General features: G+C 41.3%; 2 protein-coding genes across 4 annotated transcripts in view; one reads left to right on the forward strand and one right to left on the reverse strand.

Annotated features, from left to right (window-relative positions):
• Positions 1-420: 420 nt before the first annotated feature.
• On the forward strand, positions 421-8,194 carry LOC102214402 (5-hydroxytryptamine receptor 3A-like). The gene is made up of 9 exons (XM_005730384.1): positions 421-555; positions 1,136-1,296; positions 1,401-1,445; positions 1,811-1,917; positions 3,566-3,735; positions 3,896-4,056; positions 4,553-4,763; positions 5,265-5,474; positions 7,777-8,194. Exons 1-9 carry the CDS (start codon positions 501-503, stop codon positions 8,079-8,081), a joined length of 1,425 nt encoding a protein of 474 aa, XP_005730441.1. The 5' UTR covers positions 421-500; the 3' UTR covers positions 8,082-8,194.
• Positions 8,195-9,495: 1,301 nt separating this feature from the next.
• rubcn (rubicon autophagy regulator) overlaps positions 9,496-23,195 on the reverse strand; it is a 24,855-nt gene continuing 11,155 nt past the window's right edge. For 2 of the 3 annotated variants that reach the window (XM_005730341.1, XM_005730340.1), the window contains 13 exons: positions 22,955-23,070; positions 22,573-22,768; positions 21,559-21,666; positions 20,188-20,262; positions 17,573-17,633; positions 16,458-16,590; positions 16,236-16,381; positions 15,849-15,913; positions 15,515-15,753; positions 15,153-15,214; positions 14,908-15,061; positions 14,687-14,780; positions 9,496-11,834 (listed from right to left, as the gene is read on the reverse strand). In XM_005730341.1, coding sequence (XP_005730398.1) covers positions 11,698-11,834; positions 14,687-14,780; positions 14,908-15,061; positions 15,153-15,214; positions 15,515-15,753; positions 15,849-15,913; positions 16,236-16,381; positions 16,458-16,590; positions 17,573-17,633; positions 20,188-20,262; positions 21,559-21,666; positions 22,573-22,768; positions 22,955-23,070 — 1,586 coding nt within the window. In that variant the 3' untranslated portion in view covers positions 9,496-11,697. The remainder of the gene's footprint in view (positions 11,835-14,686; positions 14,781-14,907; positions 15,062-15,152; positions 15,215-15,514; positions 15,754-15,848; positions 15,914-16,235; positions 16,382-16,457; positions 16,591-17,572; positions 17,634-20,187; positions 20,263-21,558; positions 21,667-22,572; positions 22,769-22,954; positions 23,071-23,195) is intronic. The other variant, XM_005730342.1, reaches the window with a different exon arrangement.

The raw sequence follows: 23,195 nt of genomic DNA on the forward strand, positions 1-23,195 counted from the left end.
GTCAGACGAGACAAAACTAGAGCTCTCTGGCAATGGAGAGGCTGCTTGCTGCCCATTTATCTCCATCAAACCAGCTCAAATTGGTCTGTAAAAACTATTTGCCAGTTAAAATCTTCACTGATCTCCTAATATCACACCACAAATTATAATTGCGTAACTATGTCACATTATTGGAAACTGAAAGCAGCAGAGCCTGTTGCCAAAAAAAAGCTGTCACAACAGTCATCATGTGATTGACTCATACGGAACAAATCCAAGTGAAGATGATAAGTGAAAAAAACCTGCTTTGAATCCAAACACTTGCAACAATGTGTGGATGGACGCGTGCATCAGGTACGTGTGTCACACTGCAAAGTCAATATTAGTTTCTGAAGGTGGTTACTGGTTTCACCTGCGCATCCTCACAGCTTTATCTGTATGTGACGGCACCCAAGCTGTTGTAATTTAGAGTATCAGCCACTTGTCATGTTAATAAGGGCTAAATAAAGCTGAGACAGAAAATGGCCGGTGTGAAAGCTGCTGAGCTGATCGTCATCTGTTTCATGTTGCTACAAGGTAAGGCAAGAAAACATTTTATCAACACATTTCACAACAAAGAAAGCGACAGCAATGTGTTGAGTTACTTCCTGCACAGTCGTAACACCTTACACATATTTACTAATGTATGAAGGATTTATTAAAATTTAGCATTAAAACTTCCTGTAAGAAAAACAAACCTAACTTAGAGACTAAAGTTAAAGTATTGCCTTCATTTCTTTATACGTGATATACATGCAGATTAATACATAACAGAGAAGCTAAATGGTTAAATGTTTAAAAACTTTCCCATCACTATTATTTTTGTCATTAATTTTCAAACGAAGGAGGTCATTCAGTTACATCTATCTCAATAAAGGGCAGCACTGGATCTGCTTTTATTTTTTAGTGTTTTCAGTACAATTACATTTTCATTACAAACAAAAGAAACGAGTAAACACACTCGGCTCTCACGTGTTTACCCGCTGTAATAAAATAAGCATCTGCTACACCAAAAAAAATAAAAAATAAAAATGGAAGAACTGAGCCTGCGTGTTTTCATGTTCAAGCATTTAACATAGTTGTACGTTTAATTTGCTTTTTCTCTTCTTGATCTCAGGCTTTGTGGCGGCTTTGAACTGCACCAGCCCAACTCCTGCTGCCCTGTTTGATGAACTCACAAATCATTTGTTCCCTAACAAACTGCTGCGTCCTGTCGAAACCTTTGCAAAGCCAATAAACATATCCATCAGCATAACAGTGGCAGGAATTTTAGGAGTGGTGAGTCTACACAGCTTATACACAAAATATTAACATCGTGTCATCTATGTGGAACTATTAATCCTTATGACTCTAATATACTTTCTAATGTTACTCATCTTTAGAATGAAAAATCCCAAACACTGTCTTCAGTCATATGGCAGGTCCTGGTATGTTTTGAACAGCTCTCAGAACTAAAACAATAATGTCACATTTCTTATATGATTATACTGACATTTTGTAAATTATTTCTGTTGCAGCTATTTGTAATTTCAGCACAATGAACCAATCCAGAGCGATCATAAGAATGAATCAAAATGTTTGGCCACTGAATTAATACATAAAGAATACATTACTTGTTATTTTAGATTTCCTTAAGTCTGTAACAGTAATTTCAAATATTTATTATCACTTGGGAACTTTTTCTTACAGTCTAACATGACTTAATGCCAGATGTTGTGTTTCCCTGTTTCAGCAGTTAGCATGATAGCTGTAGTGCTGTGGAACAGTTTTGCTGTTGTTCTGTTTAATGTAGGAGTGGGATATCGAAGGACTGAACTGGGATGAGAAGGAATGTGCAGCTAAAAGAGTTTCGGTTCCTCGGGACAACCTTTGGGTCCCAGACATTCACTTAAAACAGCTGTAAGTTTAATGAATTTTCTAAATCAAGTCGAAGAAACTAACTTTTAATTAAAACACTAAAAATGTCAGAAATGACAAAGCAGTCATGAGAGACATCGCCGTCCACAACTGAGCTGGAAGACCAACACTTGCACTGTAAACAGAAAGTGGAAGAGCAGGTTTTCTTTGCTAAGGAAGCTTACGTCCTGATGAGTGCAGTGTACTTTGCTGTGGTCTGCTGGGGGAGCAGGAGATAAATAAACTAATCAGGAACCCCGACCACCCTCTGCACCACCTACTGGACAGGCTGCGACACTTATTTTCAGTGTTGTTCAATTCAAATTTTATTTATACAGCGCCAAATCACGCTTTATATTGTAAGGTAGACCCTACAATAATACATACAGAGAAAATCCCAACAATCATATGACCCCTATGAGCAGCACTTTGGCGACAGTGGGAAGGAAAAACTCCCTTTTAACAGGAAGAAACCTCCAGCAGAACCAGGCTCAGGGGCCATCTGCTGTGATTGGTTGGGGTGAGAGAAGGAAGACAGGATAAAGACATGCTGTGGAAGAGAGACAGATGTTAATAACAAGTATGATTCAATGCAGAGAGGTCTGTTAACACATAGTGAGTGAGAAAGGTGACTGAAAAGGAAAAACTCAACGCATCATGGGAATCCACCTGCAGCCTATGTCTATTGCAGCATAACTAAGGGAGGATTCGGGGTCACCTGGTCCAGCCCTAACTATATGCTTTAGTAAAAAGGAAAGTTTTAAGCCTAATCTTGAAAGTAGAGATAGTGTCTGTCTCCTGAATCCAAACTGGAAGCTGGTTCCACAGAAGAGGGGCCTGAAAACTGAAGGCTCTGCCTCCCATTCTACTTTTAAATACTCTAGGAACAACAAGTAGGCCTGCAGTGCGAAGTGCTCTAATAGGGTGATATGGTACTACAAGGTCATTAAGATAAGATGGGGCCTGATTATTTAAGACCTTGTATGTGAGGAGCAGGATTTTGAATTCAATTCTGGATTTAACAGGAAGCCAATGAAGGGGGGGGCAGCACGGTGGCACGGTGGTTAGCACTGTTGCCGCACAGCAAGAAGGTCCTGAGTTCAATTCCACCATCAGGTCTTTCTGTGTGGAGTTTGCATGTTCTCCCCGTGTTTGCGTGGGTTCCCTCCAGGTACTCCGGCTTCCTCCCACCGTCCAAAGACATGCAGCTTGTGGGGATAGGTTAATTGGATAATCCAAATTGCCACTAGGTGTGAATGTGAGTGTGAATGGTTGTCTGTCCCTATGTGTTACCCCTGCGACAGACTGGCGACCTGTCCAGGGTGTACCCCGCCTTTCGCCCTATGACAGCTGGGATAGGCTCCAGCGCTCCCCGCGACCCTGAAAAGGATAAGCGGAAGCAGATGGATGGATGGATGGATGGATGGCCAATGAAGGGAAGTCAAAACAGGAGAAATCTGCTCTCTCTTTCTAGTCCCTGTCAGGACTCTTGCTGCAGCATTTTGGATTAGCTGAAGGCTTTTCATTTAGTTTTTAGGACATCCTGATAATAATGAATTATTGTTCTCTTACACTCATCACCTGATTTGAATATATTGTTTTTCATATATATTTTTTCAGTGTTTTATTATTGTATTCTGTTCTATTCCAGCCTGGACGAAGCCAGCTCTACCAAAACTCCCTATGTCTACTTATATAATACAGGTCATGTATATGATGATAAGCCCATCACAGTGGTCACTTCTTGCCAATTGGGAATCTACACCTTTCCCTTTGATATCCAAAACTGCTCGTTGACCTTCGGATCATATATACACTTTGGTAAGGCTGCCTGAAAATTTTAAAAAAATAATAATCTCAAAGAGTCTTAAAAATGATTTTTTAAACTCTAAAACATCCCTATAGAGCATCCATATTCTGATTTTAACACAAAACTATGTGCTAATATGCAAATAAGCAAAACTCTTGAATGTCACTCTAGCTACGGATATTCAGATGATTCAAGGCGCCACAGCTGAAAAGGTCCTGAAAGAGTCCCAAGATGTGATTGTAACCAATGGGGAGTGGGAGCTGACAGATATAAATATTGCCGATTCCAGCCTGCATTTAGACAGTGAAAGCTACTCTGAGATCACATACTATGTAAGCGTGTTTTTACTGACTTTTTCATCCTTCTGATAATTTATTTTGTACTGTTATAGCTGATCACACTTTATTGTTTAATAGTTCCTAATTATGGGAAGCCTTTATAAACCAGTCGCTATCATATTGAACATGTTTGTCGTGAGAATGAAAGTAAAGTAAAATCAGGTGCAGATGATGCATGAGTGAAACATAAAGAAACTGAACTGTGCTGTGGTGGCACAGGACAGCAGGGATTACGTCCAGCATTTTGGAAGTAGTTTCCATTTTAAAAGCTTCATTTCTAATATTTGATGTAATGAGACATTTCATTTATTGACCAAAATTCTGAAGCAGTTGGTAAAAACTAAGTACATCCCATGATTCAGTGACTTTAGCAGCAACAACTTGATGTAATCATTTTCTGTCAGTCACATCGCTGTAGAGGAAAAAGATTGATTGATGCATACAATCTAACAAAAATCTTACAGGTTTAATACTTTTGTCTCTTCCCAAGATCGTGCTAAGACGGAGACCAATCGCCTATGTGGTCAACCTCCTGGTCCCCAGCTGTTTCCTAATCACAGTGGACCTCTTCAGTTTTGTGCTGCCCCCACAGAGCGTGGACAGATCCTCCTTCAAGATGACACTCATCCTGGGCTACACCGTCTTCCTGCTCATAATGAATGACCTGCTGCCTGTTACCGGGGAGAAAACACCGCTCATCAGTGAGTGTACATAAATGTAGTATCGGCTGCATAGTTCTTCTTTTGAAGAAATACTGTATTTATACACTTAAGGAGGTTAGAGACAGTGTTTCTGAAAGACAATACAGTGTCCTTTGGATTATGAAGGGTTGAATTCAAACATCTGTGGAACAGACGTCTCGAAATCAAATTTTCACCAAAACCGTCAGTTCCTAAAAAAACAAGTTTTCTAAACTGCGAAACTCTTCACCAAAGTACATTTTGCAAAACTGGATGATCCCGATCAGTGTCAACTTGCCAAAAGGCTCCACCTACTAAAGACACATTTATTCTTGGGGTGTGTTTTTTTTTTTTAGCTCTAGTTGTCATGTCAATGACACACAGGCATCTATGGCTGTAATCCAGACATTTCTTAAACACGATGGTAACTAAGACTGAGAAAGAGAATATGAGCTCACATGTGAAAATGATTTAATGAAAACTGTTCTGAGTTCTTCCTGTCTTTGGTGCTGTTTCCTGCAGATGTTTTCTTCTCCATCAGTCTGGCGCTGATGGTTGCCAGCCTGTTGGAGACGCTGTTCATCACAAACATTCAGTACAAGCCCAGAGAGTACAGCGCAGTGCCTCACTGGCTCAGTGTCCTCGTGTTACGTTATCTAGCTGTTCTTGTTTGTATCCCTCCAAAGCAAAAGAGCAACCGAGTCACAGTCTCCCTCAATCCATCTCACAGAGGTACGTTATTATTTTTATAGTCCCGTTATTAATAGAAGATTTTGTTAAGAGCCCAAGCTGAAGAAACAGCTGTGGCCTGTATTGACTATAGTGGACTATGTGTTAGGTTAAACAACATAATGCTGGCATTATGGCTGAGGATTGTGTGTTCCAGCTATAGGGAGATCACATTCCTGAGCCCCCCTGGGAAAGTCTATGCCAGGGTGCCGGAAAAGAGAGTCCGTTCGTTAGTCGAACCTCGGATGCAGGAGGAACAATTTGGTTTATGTTTTGGTTGGACCAGCTGTTTACCCTCTCGAGGATACTCGAGGTGTATGGGAGTTTGCACAACCAGTCTACATGTGTTTTGTGGACTTGGAGAAGGCATTCACCCATGTCCCTGGTGAGATGTTCCTCAGAAGTATGGGGTGTCTAGACCCGTTGATACAGGCCATTCAATCCTTATACAAATGTTGCAGGAGCTTGGTGCGCATAGCCAGCAATAAGTCAAACATGTTTCTGGTGCGTTGGACGCCAACAGTGCTGCCCTTTGTCACTGAATCTGTTCATAATCTTTATGGACATAATGTTTAGGCATAGCCAAGTGGCAGAAGGCTTCCACTTGGGTGGCCTCAGAATTTCATCTCTGCCTTTTGCAGATGATGTGGTTCTGTTGGCTTCATAAGGTGACGGCCTCCAGCTGGCACTGGAGTGGTTTGCAGCTGAGTGTGAAGAGGCAGGATTCAGAATCAGCACTTCCAAATCTGAGGAGGAGTTTAAGTACACTCTAGAATGAAAGCATAGTACAAATAAGCAATTGGAGTTTTAAAAAACAGAATGGAATCAATTTCTTTTATGTAACGCGATGATGGCTGCATGTGTTTCTTTGCAGGTAACCAATGATTTCAAAAATGACCCTCCTTTTAACAAATCCAGTCCACTATTTTAACTCAATAAATGAGTAATAATAATGATCTCCAGCCTTGTGCTCATCAACATTCTCATCTGAGTTAACAAGAAGATTATGGAAATGATGTCAGCAGATCCTTTTATGGCAGCGACGAAATGCAGTGGAAATGCGGGTTTTTGGAATGACGTTTATTTTCATGTCAAAAAGGACTTTGCAATTCATCTGATCACTCTTCATAACCTTCTGAAGTATTCACAAATTGCTATCATAAAAACTGAAGAAGCAAACTTTGTAAAAAACATTATTTGTGTCATTTTCAAAACTTTTGGCCACGACTGCATCTCGTGGTCTTGTTCACGAGTGAGAGGAGAGGGAAGCTGGAGATCTACAGACAGATTGGTGCTGCGACTGTAGTGATGCGGAGGCTGTACATCATGTTGAAGAACGAGCTGAGCGTAAAAGCGAAGCTTTCAGTTTATCCATCGGTGTACGTTCCCACCGAAAGAGCAAGATACAAGTGGCAGAAATGAGCTTTCTCCAAAGGGTGGCTGGCGTCTCCCTTAGAGATAGGGTGAGGAGTTCGGCCATCCAGGAGGGGCTCAGAGTAGAAACACTTCTCTTCCTCTTTGAAAGGAGCCAGTTGAGGTGGTTCGGGCATCTGACAAGGATGCCTCCTGGGTGAGGTGTTCCGGGCATGTCCCACTGGGAGGAGGCCCTGGGGCAGATCCAGGACACGCTGGAGAGATTATATCTGTCAGCTGGCCTGGGAACGCTTTGCTGTTTCTCTGGACAACCTGGAGGAGGGGGCCGGGCAGAAGGAGGTCTGGGCTTCTCCGCTTAGGCTGTTGCCACCGTGACCCGGCCCCGGATAAGTTGAAAACCATGGATGGAGGGATGCAAGGAGAATAAACGAGTTGAAAGTTTCTCCTTCACTGAATTATATTAACTTGTACCAGAGAGCCAAACCACTGAGAGCTTCAAGAACTAATAGAAGGATTTTTAAGGCAAATCTGCGTGTGTGTCCTGGGAGCCAGTGAAGTGACATAAACGCTTGGGTAATGGTTATATTTGCCTATATGCAAGAACTCTGATGATGGTGTAGTCCTACAAACAGAGCGTTACAACAGTCTGACCCGTTCGATATGAACGCATGAATCATTTTCTCGCAGTCAGTTCGAGGTACCAATTTTTCAAAAACTTGTAAACAATTTGATCCTGATGAATCTGGACACGTAAACTTTAGGTCACAACTCTCCACAGTCATGCCACGTATCTCTCAGCTGAAAAGTACGTTATGCTTATCCTTATTTAAGCCGGTAGTAATATAGTCAAGTCGATTTTAATCACCATCTACGACTTAAGAAAAAGTAACCACCTTTTGTGGTCTCAGGGTGTTTTGTTTGTGTTTCACAGCACCATCAGCGAACACCAGCGCCACAAACCTCTCCGACCATCAGAGCATCTCAGATGTTACACTTTCAGCTTCTCTGGACTCTCCGGAGCCAGTTCTGGAACAACTGAGGATGTTAGGCAGAGAGCTCACAGCCATCCGAGTTCAGATGGACAAATACTGTCAAGGGACCAAAGCCACGCAGGAGTGGGAAATGATCGGGACAGTGATCGATCGTCTGCTGTTTGGCTTGTACATCATCTTCATTTTTGTGAGCTTTATCACAATAATAAGCATCTGGATATGGAATAATTCATTTGCTACATGATTAGATCAAAAACTGCATCACATGGATTAGTGCCATGGCAATCTTCACTTCACGCATGCACTTGACCCCGTGCTGATTCCTTATTTGTTTGCACATTTGTCACACGTACATGTTTCAGATCAAACGAATTGATGACCTGAAACATTTTAGTGTGACAAATACACAAACCAAGAGCAAAGAGGGAATGAGCTAGATTTGCTGAGATCAGGAATTGCAGCATTATTAAGTATAATGAAAATAGCCCTGCTTCTGTTATCTGCATTTCATTCCTGTAATCAAAATAGCATCAGTTAATGAGCATTTGTAAGGTAGCTGGCCTTGGCAAACTCTGCATTTTACAGTCACAAACATGACTGTGGTTTACTGTATCCTAACACTATTTACTGGAGCTTTTTTTTTCCCCCCCAAACATATCAGTAGCCAGAGAAAAATAATGAAAGAGGGACACATTCATAAACTTACAGGCCTCGGCTTACATCCAGTAACCATCATTTTCCTTGCAGACCAGAACCTTGAACACATTTAGACTCTAATGCCATTAATAGAAGTTGTACTTGTCTTTAAGATTCATTAGCAATTAAAAACTATTACAACTATTATTGTATTGTTTTTCAATTTCATGGGTTGTGGTTTACCTGCATAATCATAAACAGCAATTTGTGACAACGAAAATAAATACATGAGACATCAGCTTCTGTGACAATGAAATGTAAGCGATGGTCTCAGCTCTGCTACTTGAACAGCTTGGCATCGAAACTGAGTAACCAAAAATGAAATTTTATGACAATTAAAGCTGCTTCAGTTTGAGGTTATACCGCCACCTCGAGCACTCCACATGTTGGGTTGGGCCAAGCCTGATTAGTACCTGTATGGGAGACCACTGGGAGCAGGCTGTCCACCGATCAGGTTTGATTTGCAAACCACTTCAGTATTGAACCCCAAATTTGCTCCAAATGCATTCATCAGTGTGACCGGATATCACCTAAGGCAATCATTTCCAATCACCACACCAGCAGAAAATGAAGACTTTCAGCTGGGTTTTCATTTATTTTGATTTTCTGATGACTTGATTCTTCATTAACAGCTTCACTTTTGCAAATTAGGATTTTTTTAATTTTATTTTATATAAATAGATCAAAAATGAAAGTAGCCCCTCCCCCCCCAAAAAAACAAACAAAACAAAACAGCGATTAATTTTTACGGATTTATTCATTTTTAAAATAACTTGGCTTTATTTTATTAGTTCAGTTTCTTTTTCATGGAAGGACTCCAAAATTATCATAATCAGAGTTTTTAAACAGAAAAATCTATGAGATTTTGGAGCCACTTCCAATGAAGTTTTCCTATAGACTCTTATAGAAATCAAACCAAAATGATAATCGTTTGATTCACCGTATAAATAGGATTATGGCTTATTAAAGGTTCAGAAATGCAACATTAAAAATTATACATTCTCTTTTATTTAAACTGCATACAAATTACATGTATGAAGGAAATGTTCAAAATGGGTTATTGTTAATGATCTCCTATAGTCGATCTGAAGTACCTTCGTGGCCCACCAGGGGGCACCAGCCTATCGTTTTGCAATCACACAAAAACAAAACAAGCAAAGAAAAACCTCCACCTCTGGGTCTTGGCAGCTGTGACTCTGATGTATTAAATACTAATTATGAACATGCACAGCAGATGAACTTCCAAGACTTCCGTTTTATTTACCAAGAAAAGTTCAAGTGAAGAATGACACTTATTAACAGTCTAGCCAGTCATTTATTATTAACATGATTACAGAACCAAAGCAAATGAACACACAATATTAATCATAATAATTAACTTTTTTAATAGCATACATTTGGATCTGTAGTGCACTGTAAGGCTCCTTCGCTCGTCCATGTTAAAGGCAACAAAACCAATAGTAACAATCATCTAAATGGAGGTTTGTCAGTAGAGCTCAGCAGTCACTTTGTTCAGTGTTTCTTCTAAAAAGCATCTCAAAATTCAAAAATCAGTCTCTGGCAGTTTTAAATAAAGATATTTTATCCTTATGTGCCCAAAACCTCAACAACTCAAATCTACAGATGGGATACATAGACTGGAGTTTTATCCAGTCTATCAAAGGACTTCAGGACTACAAATGTGATCAATTCAGCTCACAACAGAGCCAATAATCAGACATTTCTATTCCTCTGTGCAATACTGGGTTTGCAAAAAAGTCATCAAAATAAAACTATCAGAGTTGTAAAGATATTTTTTGGTTCAACTACTGAAATTACTCATCTGCTACAGGTGATAACAGCACGCTCATACGTGGTCAGAACCTTCAGTTTAAACAGTTAAAGGAGACTCCAAGCTAGCAGTCCCATTGGAAAAAAATTGCTTTCGCACACAACTCCGTGTTCAAACAGTGAACCGTCGTGTTTACACTTTCAAACTGCTGGAAGAAAAAACTAAATTTAGCCCAAGAAGTGATAATGGTCTCTTCTACCTTGTGGATCTTCACAATGTTGAGAAACTCAACCGGCAGGAACTTTTAAGACCGTTCAAGATCAGGGTTCATGTTCCTGACACACATCTAAAAACTCAAAGAGTGATGTCCCACCATCGGCCCCTCCAACAAAAACATGGGATCAGTGCAATTAACCAAACCTTCTCCAATATTCCAAAACCTACAACGAGCAGCCGTGTGCCAGTTGGGCTACACGCACAGCAGGTAGACGTGTGCGCAAATAAACACAAGCACCCACACTCACAACACACCTCTCCAGTAACCAAATGCACACAAAGCAGCAGCACAATTATTTAAAAACAAAAAAAAAAAAAATGTTTTTGATTTGAAACACCTCCTCTAATGTCCAGTGTTTTTGAATGCAGCTTTGTCCAAGAGCCACACAAATGTGTGTAAAATAGCTAAAAACGGGACAGTAAGGAGCGAGGAAGAGAGCACTCCTGGGTTATTTAAATACACCGTCTTAACTGGGAAACTGATCAGCTCTTCAAATCTAACGTTTTGCAATCCCAATTTAAAGATTTAAAAGAGAAAAATGGGGACTTTCTGACAGGTCGAGAATCTTTGGCTGTTTTCACACATGAAACTACAACATGAGAGCATCAAACATCTGTGTAAGGCAGCACGTTTTCTCATTCACACACACGGAGCGATTTTATTAATTCAGGAATGATTCAGCACAGCTGAAGCAAGTAAAACTCCCTTTGGAGCAACAGAAGCACTACCATACGGAGATGCTGGCAAGAATATTCAGTTCATATTTACAAGGAAATTTAAATAAAGTCATCAGCAAAGGACAGACAAATCTAATCCAATTGCCAAATCAGGGAGCTGATTTCTAAAAATCACTACCATTCTAGCAGGACGCATTCTTAGAGTAAAGTGCATGTCTAAAAGAGATTCATAGGAAAAATCAACACCAGCCTTGGTGCTCTGAGTGATGCGGCTGCCCTGATGTAGTAAAACCTGCATGTGAGGCAATCAGCTGTTTGCGAAGGCCGTCTCCCCGGGTTACAAAGGCTGGAACAAAACGAGAGATGGTCAGCCACTACAATCATCGTCGTGTTGTGCTTCTCCTCCTCCTCTTTCTCTGAAGTTCCCCTGTTGCCAGCTTTAAGGCCCGCCTCCCTCATCTTCTTGCTCCTCCATGTTTTTGCGTGCCATCCTCTCTCTCCGGTCTGCCAGCCGCTGGCAGCGAGGACAGTCTTTACCTGTGCGGAAGCAGGTGCGGTGGTAACACGCGTGGCAGTCTGGGAAAAAAAAAAAAGCGGAGAGAAAACATTTTTTAAAAAGAAAGCCAGTTTAACTGAGCTTGTGTGTCATCTTAACAAGAAAGCAACACCTGCGCAGTGTAAACCAGTTTAACTAGTTTCATGTTTGGACTGCACAAACAGCAGCCAATCACAATTAGAGCTGAGGGACGATGGGTGAAGCGGGGAAGGTATAAAAGCCGCAGAAGAAAAAGGCAGAAAGCCACAAGGAGCAGGTATGTCAGGCAAGTCATATCCCAGGATAAGCTCAGCACAAGGAAACTTGTCCAGACATGTCCCGTTTCATTACTCAGCCTCATTCCCATACGATGCTCTAACGGGGATCTCTTTTTTTTCTGTTGATGATGGACTCGTGAAAAAACAGGCAACTCAAATTCAAAAACAATGTTTATTTTATGAGGACAAAATAAAAACCAGCTTAAATAATAGCAATCAGAAGCAGAAGCTACTAAAAAGCATAAATTACACATTCACATCCATGTCGTCACCTCCGCACGTTAAAGTAGTTCCTTCGACAAAAGCCTAAATACTAAAAGAAAAGGGTTTAAAAACACAGACAGGCGAGGCAGCGTAGCAACAACAACAGCAGAGTCCAGATTTACTTGACTCTTCTTCAGCCGACATCACACACGAACAAAGGGAATGAAATCACCAGCTCAGGTGGAACACGTGGGAGAAAACGACTCCGACAAACAAACACCCACCGAAACGAAGCATGCAGAGATGTAAACGTTTCAGAGCGGCGCACCACTGTAGTACAGTTGCCACCCGTTCCCAGAAAAGATCTTAAGAAGAATAAAAGCAGCAACTACTAGGAGCAGCGTCTCTTTCACAGTGACACACACCAACAACACGGAAGCAGCTCAGAGCTCAGAGAGAAAGATGGGAACGTAGAGCGCCAGCACCTCCACAACCTCAGCCAAAAGACATCCACCGCAAAAAAAACCCCGCCCAAAAACATCGAGCCTCCACCAGCACCGTAACTACAGAAACACACCAGACCTCAGTGACAAAAAACAACTGTAAAGGGAAAAAGATGGCTGAAATATGAAGGTACGACTACAACATCTAATAATAATTTAACACACAAGACATATTACAACACCTAAAGGGACAGTTCAGCATGTCCTGTGCAGTTAGAGAACACCACTCTTATGTCTGCAAAGTAAAGTTAAAACTACATATTTAACACTGGATGTAAACACATGAGGCCCAACTCATGCATCTGCAAAGTTTAGAGACGTTTATAGGCCGTTGTTTTACCTTTAACAGGCAAATATAAGAGTGGTATCAATATCATCATCATACTCTTGGCAATAAGGATTGTCCAACTTGGTTTCTGTAAGACTTTCTGGTTTTGGTAAACATTAATGCACAGCTACACAAGTGTTAACTGCCAAAAATGTGCGTTTGGGGTAGTAACATCTTAAATATCAAGACTGTGAACACTGTAAAAAACATGTACCTCAAGGGTAGACAAACTTAAATCACTGTACAATAACTGCTCGATAGTCTTATTCAAAGGATAAATAACCGTGAGGCCTTTGGTTAACTGCAACCAGAAATCCATCGCTTGTTCTGGACAAACAGGAGCTAGTTTTAATCCAGCAAATGTATGAAATTAAACTGTTTGCTGTGAGCTGATTCCAGGTTTACTCAGGTTTCCTAATCCTTTGTGATCCCAGGACACAGCCCTCCTTACTCGTGTCCTCCACCTCCCCCTGCATCATGATCTATGTCGCTTCTCTTTGTGTTCTCCCCTCTTGTCTTATTTTTCTCCATGCCTTCCCTCATCTTCCTGCCTCTGGTTATTTTCCTGCCTTTGCGAGTTTTATGATTTCTCCAGTTACTCCACGTCACAATTCCTGATTCTTCTTGGCCTTGCTCCTCAGGGTTTCTTCCTCTTCCTCCATCACTTTCCCCACTTCCACTACTCTCCTCCTTCTCCTTGCTTCTCCCTCTGGAGACAACAGTTGTCAGCTGATGAGATTCTAGCCTCATAACGGGATGTTTGTCAGCCACAGATTCAGTTTTCCCCGTTCTCCCAGCTTGGGCCCCATCTTTCTTTTCGTCTGCCGTTCCCCGTGCTTCCTCTGACGATCTTTTTTTAAACTCTTCATTTCTGTCTTCCTCTTTCACTTCTGGTTTCCGCTCATCCTCCACGTCTGTTTTTGAAGAACCTTTGACTCGACTTCCTAGCACTGATGCCTTGCCACCTCCCTTCCCCTCTTTTCCAATTTCATTTAAACTTTCCACGCTGCTGCCTATTTCTCTGTCGCTGTCCCTTTTGTCTGCTTTTAAGATGCTTTTCTTTAATCTGTCCATCTGAAAAACCTTCAAGAAGTTCATTTTTTCCTTTCTTGTATGTCTGTCCTCCTTTTCCTTGCTCTGCTCCCCCTCACTGCTCTCCACCCCACCGTGCTGACCAACGCTTCCATTGTCATCATGCGCCATCTGTTCCTTCCTCCCCGAATCCCCCCCTCTTGTCATTACCTGCTCCTCCTCATTAAGCTTATTTCGGGAAAAAGCTTTAACCAGTTTTCCAGCAGTAAAACCTTGAAATAGTCCCCCTTTCTCATGTCTCACTTGTGCTGTGTCTCTTGATGCTTGTCGCACTTCCTCCTGCTCCTTTTGCTCTCCACTCCTCACCTCCTCATCTACTCCCATCCCTAAATCCTCCTCCCCACCCACCCCCTCTTTCATGCCCATCGCGAGGGCCTTTGCCAGGCTACGAGGCTTGGGGATCTTCCAATCTGGCCAGGTAAACTGAACGAAGAGGCGGGAGGAGGGCCTTGCACCACCCAGGCCTGCCACCAGCAGAGAGGGCTCACCTTCGCAACGCTGGCACTTGCTCAGGTGGAAAGGGAAGATGATGTCTTTGTCGTTCCCGCAGAACTCGCAAATAAAGCCTTTTGCTTGGCACAGCTGAGGATAAGATGAGGGGAAAGGAAATTTTAGATTAACACGAAAAAAAACAAAAAGCATTGTATTTGTTGATGTTATTGTCCAAAAGCCCATTTTAATCTATAGAGGAACCTGACTCTCATCTTACCACACAGCCGGCTACGTGCATGGTACCAAGTTTCAGCAGCTCTTTCATTCGGGAACCCAGTTCCCCGTTGCGCACAGCAGTGAGGTCGTTGAGGGAGAAGAGGTGAAAGTCCTCTGTCAGGTGACCCGGCAGGCTGTCGAACTTGTCCAACAAGCTGAGGAGAGAGACATACACAACCTCGAATTAAGTTTGTTACCAAGCTTTGTGAAATGATCGTGGACTACGAGAAAGCAGAGATCTCTTACTCTTTAGCGAGGCGACACGTCTTGAAGAGATTTTTCATGTGAAAAAGCTGCATCCTCAGAACCTGAATACCACATTAGAAAATTATGTTTACTCCACTGTGCATGAGAAAAATAAACATGACTTGTAAGGCTGTGTTACTGTATGGTGCAAAAGTCTCAAGTCAACCATCATCTCTTTATATTTTCCAGGAAAATCAGAAGTATGTGCAGTAATTCATTGAAGCACTTGCAAAAATAAATTCAAATACAGGATATAAGATAAAGACAGAGTGTGAATTATTTTCCAACACTCTTCTTAATGATATTGCATGTTGGTGATGTTAGTCTGAACATGATAATGTCACTGCTGCCTCTGAACTCACTCGAACAGTTTCCAGAGATTTGTTTTTCTTGTACAGCTCGCTGTTGATATCGTTGAGGTTGAAAAGCGGATCTCCAGAAATCTTGCTCAGCAGGTCCCGGGCAAAGTTGCTGACATAGTATTTGCTGAAGTCCCACTTCCTCAGCACCCGGCCGGGAACCACCGCCTGAGAGTTTTCATGACAGCACTGGCAGAAGTACCGGCCGAGGTATTCACAGTAACGTAGCCGCTTAATGTAGTCTGAGGCAGGGACAGGCAACAAAAACACAGGGAGGTAAGGTAAGGATGTGCACGCAGAACAATTCCTTTAGCTTTTATGTTGTTGCTGGTTATACCTGGGTCAATGCGGGTGCCACAGCCAGCACAGCGGTAGTTCTGTTTAGCCACAATTATCTTCCTCCTGAAAGACAACAATAAGTTAAACAAAATGCAAACTGCAAACAGTTGTGTCTCTTACTTGATTACTGCATGTCTGAAATGATTAATAAATATAAGCATCTTTAAATTTTCTGTGAAAGAGCCCACAGTCATCACTATTATTCCTGAAAAATATAAATTAAGTTCATTGGTGCTAACAGAACCCTAATTTAGACTCCTCTTCTCCACCTACTGTATCCACTTTAATCCCTGTAGTATGCTTTTATTTATTTTTCATACATACATTTATTTATTTATTTTTATTTATTTTCACAAAGATGAAGATGCATATGATGTGGACTCACTTGGGTGCAGGATGAATGTTGAAGATGATCTGTGGTCGCGGCGGCGCCCACTCGAGGTTACCTCTGACCCGAATCCTTAACTTGTAGATGTCTGCGTGCTCGCCATCATCAGGAGAGATCGGCAGAGAGTCTGGGATAGGCAACAACTGGGAGACAGCATGATCAGTTGAGTACAATGTTCAGTGCCATGTTTGGAAAACTGCAAGCGGCAGGGATATGCACCTTCTGAGGGGCATCCTGTTCTGGGACCAGCCAGTCGAGCTCAGAAGCTGCAGGAAGCTGCATGCCCTCAAACTGCCTGAGTAAACCCATCGCTACTGACTCAGCTGAGTTAGACTGGAGGAAGGAGGGGGTGCTACACACAGGAAAGAAAGACATTTTTAAAAAAGGGACAGTAAAATCCACAACTTGATTCATTTTAATGTTCAAATTTGGAATTCAACTGATTGATTAAACTAACTAAATGAAGTCAATGGAGTGTAGGAAACCTAAAGCATGCTTTGTTTTGTGTAAGTGACTTCAACTCTGGTCTTCAACTCCAAATAGGTCCTTGTGTATTATCATTAAGTTATTAGTATGACAATAACAGTAAGAGCAATGGTGCATGGGCATGGGCACGTAGAGGAAATACTTTTGGCCTATTTCACCTAGCACCTACTTGGCTCAACTTGACTTAGTTGTAATGAAAAAGTGACCTGAGTACCATCCAATGTACACGAGCTTGATACAGCAATCCAGCTGAAAGTCCAGTGACGTCATTTGCATGCGACATGAACACCACAACAATGGAGGACATCGAGGTGACGGTATACCTGCTACTCAGTGTACGGCACTTTGTCAGCCTCGGGAACCATAGTGTTTTGTGGGTAGTCATTTCCCTCGTTGCCAGGTTTCTGTGGAGACGCTCATGACTCATCAAGTGATGCCACTGAGTGTCAAATTGGTGGCATGAAGTCTGTTGATGTCAAATTTTCCAATTGCTTTAGATTGTTTGGAACCCCGGCTCAATAGGTAATAAAAAAGGTACCTGGTATCAGGTACTGCCACCTAAAAGAAAACCTGAAAAACCGAGTCGAGTCGAGCTGAGCTGCCCCCAGTAAGTACTAGAGGAAAAGGGCTATTTGAACATGCCTGTGGTTGGGCCAGTGGCTATTATAAAGGGGGTCAGGAGACCCTCTGTCCTTGCAGTGATTGGTCTGTCTACAACGACGATGTGGTAGTGGAGCTTCCATGATTTGTCGAGCCAGAGGGCTGTTCCTTAGTGAGGTACTGAGCCAGTTTTTAAAGTAAAACTGACAAAATTATGATGTAAAGAGAAATGAGAAAAATTTACTTACAATGAATCTGAGCTGAGAAAAGATCTGCCGCTGGAGCTTACACTGTGCTTTATGTCTGCATCTAGAAGACACAGCAAAACGTTAAAGGAGATTTGGCCGAGTGAAAACAAACAGTAACAGGACTCAAGAGAGGGCTTCCAAAGGCTTGCAAGCAACTGGCGAGTGGATGGTGTTTCTTTGGTTTGTTGCCACTATTTGCTACAGCAAAGCAGAGTTAAAAATAAATAATAATAAAAAAATTAATCAAAGAGGTTGAAGATTAAAAAGTGAAACAAATCGAGAAAGATAAATTTGACCAAAAAAACCACCATCTCTTCTCTTCTAATTCAAGCTAATTTTAAATTCACTTAAGCAGAAAACATGCAGTGAAAGCTAAACAGTCTCAATATCATCACTAAAACGTGTTCTTAAAAAAAAGAAAGAAAAGAAACTAGCGAGCAAAGACAAAAGCAGCACAGGTTTGGCAGAACAGGAGACCGCCTGCATGGATTTACCAGTTTCTTTCAGGATCAACATTCCTGTTTGCTCATATGAGTGCAGGTTACAGCCAAAATTTCAGGATTGCAGGCAATTAAAGTCGGTGCAGAACAGATAAGATGGATTTTAAAAATCTTTTGATTATGTGTGTTATGAATAGCTTCTACTAAGCAAACTCAAGACCTACAGATACAAAGGTCTGAACGGTTGCATTTGTTCTGATTGCTCGAGATGATTAAAAATCATCGTGTGAATGTGCAATTTTCAATTAGTGGCACAACGTAAATCATGTGTGCATAGAAGCTCTGACAATTGATCTTTTTGATCAGTCTGTGTTCAGAGGAGTTGCAATTACAGCACAGTTAGAAAGCTGTTAGATTTGTTGGGATATTGTAGTCAGTGGTGTTAGCCAATTTCTTTGCCTTCCCTTTAAACGGTGCATTTTCAGGAAAATGCTACGAGAAAATTAAAGCTGTGATGTCTAAATGAAATCCCCCTAAGAGATAACCGCTTCTTTGTTATTCCTCCTGAAGTGGACCTTATCAGGAATAATCCTAGCACCATTCTGGTTACTGAGCTATCTTCTGTAAATATGAACACGTGGTGGAAGGACGCATGTGTGACAACACCAGATGGTCATTGGACACATGTTGGAAGTAATGAATAATGACTGGGATGAATGAATGGATGGATTGATGAATACGTGATAACCTCAAATGTACAACAGCCACATGATGCAACTGGTTAACTCCCTCGTCTCCTCCCGAGAGCCTCTTTAAACCCCGACAGGTACAGGCACATTCGTCTTCCTGCACCACCAAAACCCCGGAGCATTGAGCAACAAGCACTAACACAAAAAGGCAAGAGCACAGTTTCACTGAGGTGAGGAGGCAGGTGGCTCATCTCCAAACTGACAAGTTCTTGTAAAGAGATTAGATACTGGACACAAGGAAAATAAAATAACTGAGTGAGTATGAGACTGAGCCGATAGCATCACAACTGTGTTTGGTTTTTAGTTATGGAAGGAAACTACATGTTGCCACTGCTAAGAGTGGTTATTCAGCACGCTATCATTTGCAATGCAAATTTCATAAACTCACATTTTATTCTTAATAGAACAAAACACACCAAGTGCTTAAACTGAGACATATTATACACATAAATATTAACTTGTTTTGATTTGATGGCAGCAACATCTCAAAAAAGTTTGGACACAAGAAACAAAAGGCTGAAGCCTAAGTGTTTCTAACCTATTTTGTCCACATGAACAAACACAAGATGGAGACCATCCAGCGTGTTATCAGCACTCACTTCAAACAACGGTATGAGAGTACATTATTGCCTATGAAATTAGCAGCTTGTACATCAGCCATCAGACCTGAAAGGTAAATACAGGTTTTAGAGCAGCACATGCTCCTATCAGGATGACATGTTTGTCAGAGAACACCTTGAATGTTGCAGACTCCATGTTCTGAACTGGCCTGTCTGCAGTCCAGATCTTGGAGCACAATGAAACAAACGAAAAACTAAATAAAAGTACAACAAAGACAACTGAGGACTGGAGAGCAGCTACTGTGAAATAAAGAAGGGATGCTATGCTCCAGTAAAATTTAAAATGAGCTTAAAATGTTACATAATGTCAGTTTAAACATTTGACATGTTGGCCAAGTTCTTTTGTAAATAAGACAAATCTGTACGTTCTCTTTAATATACATTTTACACAGATTCCAACTTTTTTGTAATTTGGTTGTAAATTAAACCCAGAAATGTATCATCAATTTTTAATGCCTTTGGTGCACAGCTTGCATAGCTCTCAATTAAATACTTAAAAACTATAAAAGCAGGTAAAGATAAGATATTATTGCAAAACCTTATATGCACAATAGTATAAAAATTAGTGGTGAGAGCTGGGTGAAATGGAAGTTGTTTTTTTTAAAAAAAAGTATTACTATGAAACCAAAACACTAACTAGCACGGCAATTATGCAGGACCCACATCCAGCACAGTTAGAGCGATTAATGAAAGAAGGTTTTTCAGTTTGGAGTAGAACCACCAGCTTCCTCTCAGAGGAGCACAGCCACAGTAAACTGCCTGTAAGTAGCTGTGGAGCCACGCCCACCACTCCAGCCCGCAGATACCTGAGAAGAGGGAGGCGAGTGACAGGGAGAGGCCGTTCTGAGACATCGCCAACAGGGACTGACCCTCACAGCCATCTGAGAGACACAAACTGTCACCACATGCATACATTTTTACACTCCACAGAGTGTGTCAGTGCCACCCTGCGCTGCCGCATCCAGAGGAGCATGTACATGTGGAAGTCATGCAGGTACAAGGGTGAAAACACATGAAATGATTTTACTCCAATCTTCTCCTCTGACCTCTGGTATCAACAAGGCTTCTTAACCTGGAGAATAGCCACGCACTGGATATTTTCTCCTTTTTAGACCAGTTTCAGTAAACCCCACACATGGTTATGTGTAAAGATAACAAGTTAGCAGTTTCTCCTAAACACCTTTCTTCCCTTCTGATGCTTGGTTTGAACTTGAACACAGTATTACAACTAACCAGCTTAATATTTTAATTAATAAGTACTTTAACAGGTATATTGAATTAAATGGCTGTTGAGTTCATATACTGAGGAAACCGTAAAATATTTTAGTTCTAGGTAAGAATGTTACCAGTAACACCACACAATAAAAAACAACAACAAATAAAACTGCTGCTTCATTATTGCAAAAGCAGGAATACATCTGAATGTATTGCAACAACCAGTAAAGAGAGTCTGTAACAAGCACCAGTGCTAAAGGACTAAAGTAAAGACGAGTTGTAAATGATATCAGGTCGACAGATGAATGACTAAATATCAGCTTCACAGCATCTGTCCATGATTGTAACTTCCTGAGAACTTTTGGGTCAAAGTTTCTTTCCCCCCCCTAACAACCAACCAAACCAATTATCCTCTGTTAACATTTAGTTAAATGTTAGAGGACAGCCCTACTGTTAGCAGAAATCCCAAAGATGTTCATTTCCAAGTACAGTTAAATACATGTATATACATTCATACATAAAACCCACCAAGACATGAGAAAAACCACAACCCTTATTAGCAGAATCAAAGCAATTCATAGACTACTGTTGTTTGTAGCATGAGAAATATGACAGACCTCCTAGAATAGCTACGCCTTTCAAAATGAGTATGACTATACAAATCCTTAGCGTGTGTGATCACATGACTTTAACAGCTATATATAAATGGCAACAGCAGAAATAGCTAGTATTATGTGAACTCTGCACTCAGACATTCATATTTAGGGTCTTCGGTGAAATGTGACATGCTTGGTGAGCAGACATGCTGATGAAGAGGTTATGAATTATGACCAGAAAGTGAATTAATCGAATCAATGATGAATTATAAAATCTAGGAATAAAACTAATAATTATTCCAAAATATATATATTTGATTATTTAGCCCCCCACCCCACCCCAGTGTTCCCTCATTCCCTCTCTACCTCGCAGTTCACACTCCTCCACCTCCTCCGCTGAGCCCGAGTCAGACAGGCCCTGGTAGGAGTCCTGAGAGCTCCTCCTGGAGCCTCCACTATCAGTGGAGTGAAAAGCTGCACAGAAGAAAGGACACAGAAATAAACAACACGTGCAATAAAAAAATTAAAAAAAAAAAACCATAAGTAGTTTCTCCAGTATTTCTGTGGTCCATCTGTATGTGTAAGTAAGTAAGTAAAGTTTATTTATACAGCACCTTTCACAGACGTGTCACAAAGTGCTTTACAAAAACACAATACAGTCATAAATACATCATAAAAACCCTGGTCTAATTAAAAGCTTTTTGAAATAAAAATGTCTTTAGCTGCTTCTTGAAGGTCTCCACTGAGTCCAAACACCGTAGAAATAGGGGAAGTGCATTCTAGTCTGGGTGCAACAGCTTGGAAAGATCGGTCCCCTCGGGTTTTAAAACAAGTTTGGGAGACCACTAAAAGGTTTTGGTTTGATGACCTCAGGTTACGAGTGGAAGTATGTGTATGAATCAAATCAGCAATATGGGGGGGTGGGGGGGGGGGGCGGCCTGTAATGCTCTTTAAAACAGGGGTCATATGAGCTCCCTTGTTCGAGCTGGTCAGTAGCCTCGCTGCAGAGTTTTGAACAACCTGTAGACGAGCTAGCCCTTTCTTGTTTAGACAAGTAAGTCAAGTCTAGTAGAGACAAGAGCATGTATGATCATCTCGAGTTCACTTGTTGACACGATGGATCTAAGTTTAGAAATGTTCCTCAAGTGAAAAAAGCAGGTTCTTACTGTCTGATTTAAATGTGAGGATCTATTAAAAGCTGATACTTGTTTTAAAGATCTGTGCATCAGTGAAAGCTACTTTAATTAAACAGACACATTGTTTTTGAAGATTGACAACTAAAAAGCTCTCTCTCTACTGAGAGACCTAGAATCACATGAAGGAAGTACTGTGTCTGTGTACAGATGACAAAAGGATTTCATGTAACTGATGTTTGCGCACCGTGTTGGGAGTTTGCTGATGGCGGCAGACGGCTGCGTCTGATCTGCTGCCTCCGCAGGCGAATCTTCTGCTTCAGCTGCTGAATCTCGTTGTCACTGTCTCCTTCCTCCTCGCCCTCCTCTTGGCGCCGCATGTTGTACTTCATCAGCTCGATGGCAGCAATAAGCGACTCGGAGATGCTGAAATGGGCATTTTCCTGCAGCACACAGAGGTAATTAAAAAGGAGAATAGAATAGAATAGAATAATAATTTAATTGTCCCACAAGGGGAAATTTGGTTGTAACTATCATCATATCTTCACCCATAATTTCTACATTTTTCTCCATTTCAATTATGTTTGCACTGAGATTCAATTTACATTTACAATGAATTAAGCCCTGACCTTCTCAAGGTCTGCACAGCTGCCAAAGTCCTGCTCTGACAGGTAGCTGATGAGGCTCTGCCCCTCTGACGGCCTCCTGAACATCCCCTCTGAGGTACTGCTGGAATGGGACCCATCTGAAGTAAACAAAGCATACACAGAAACACAAAGCCATAAAAACAGACATTTACACACTGCACTGGAATTTTAGTGCCATAATGTTGCCTACAAATCAAAAGGTTCTGATTTTTGGCTGCCAGAA

This window comes from Pundamilia nyererei, unplaced genomic scaffold (assembly GCF_000239375.1).
Source record: "Pundamilia nyererei isolate P.nyererei 1_Seehausen unplaced genomic scaffold, PunNye1.0 scaffold00036, whole genome shotgun sequence".
In the NCBI taxonomy this organism is placed as follows: Eukaryota; Metazoa; Chordata; class Actinopteri; order Cichliformes; family Cichlidae; genus Pundamilia; species Pundamilia nyererei.

Excerpts from the sequence above, each read along its gene's own strand:
- LOC102214402 (XM_005730384.1), top strand. The coding sequence starts at position 501 with ATGGCCGGTGTGAAAGCTGCTGAGCTGATCGTCATCTGTTTCATGTTG. Across the intron at positions 4,764-5,264 it reads GGAGAAAACACCGCTCATCA|ATGTTTTCTTCTCCATCAGT; the intron begins GTGAGTGTACAT and ends TGTTTCCTGCAG. Across the intron at positions 5,475-7,776 it reads CCTCAATCCATCTCACAGAG|CACCATCAGCGAACACCAGC; the intron begins GTACGTTATTAT and ends TGTGTTTCACAG.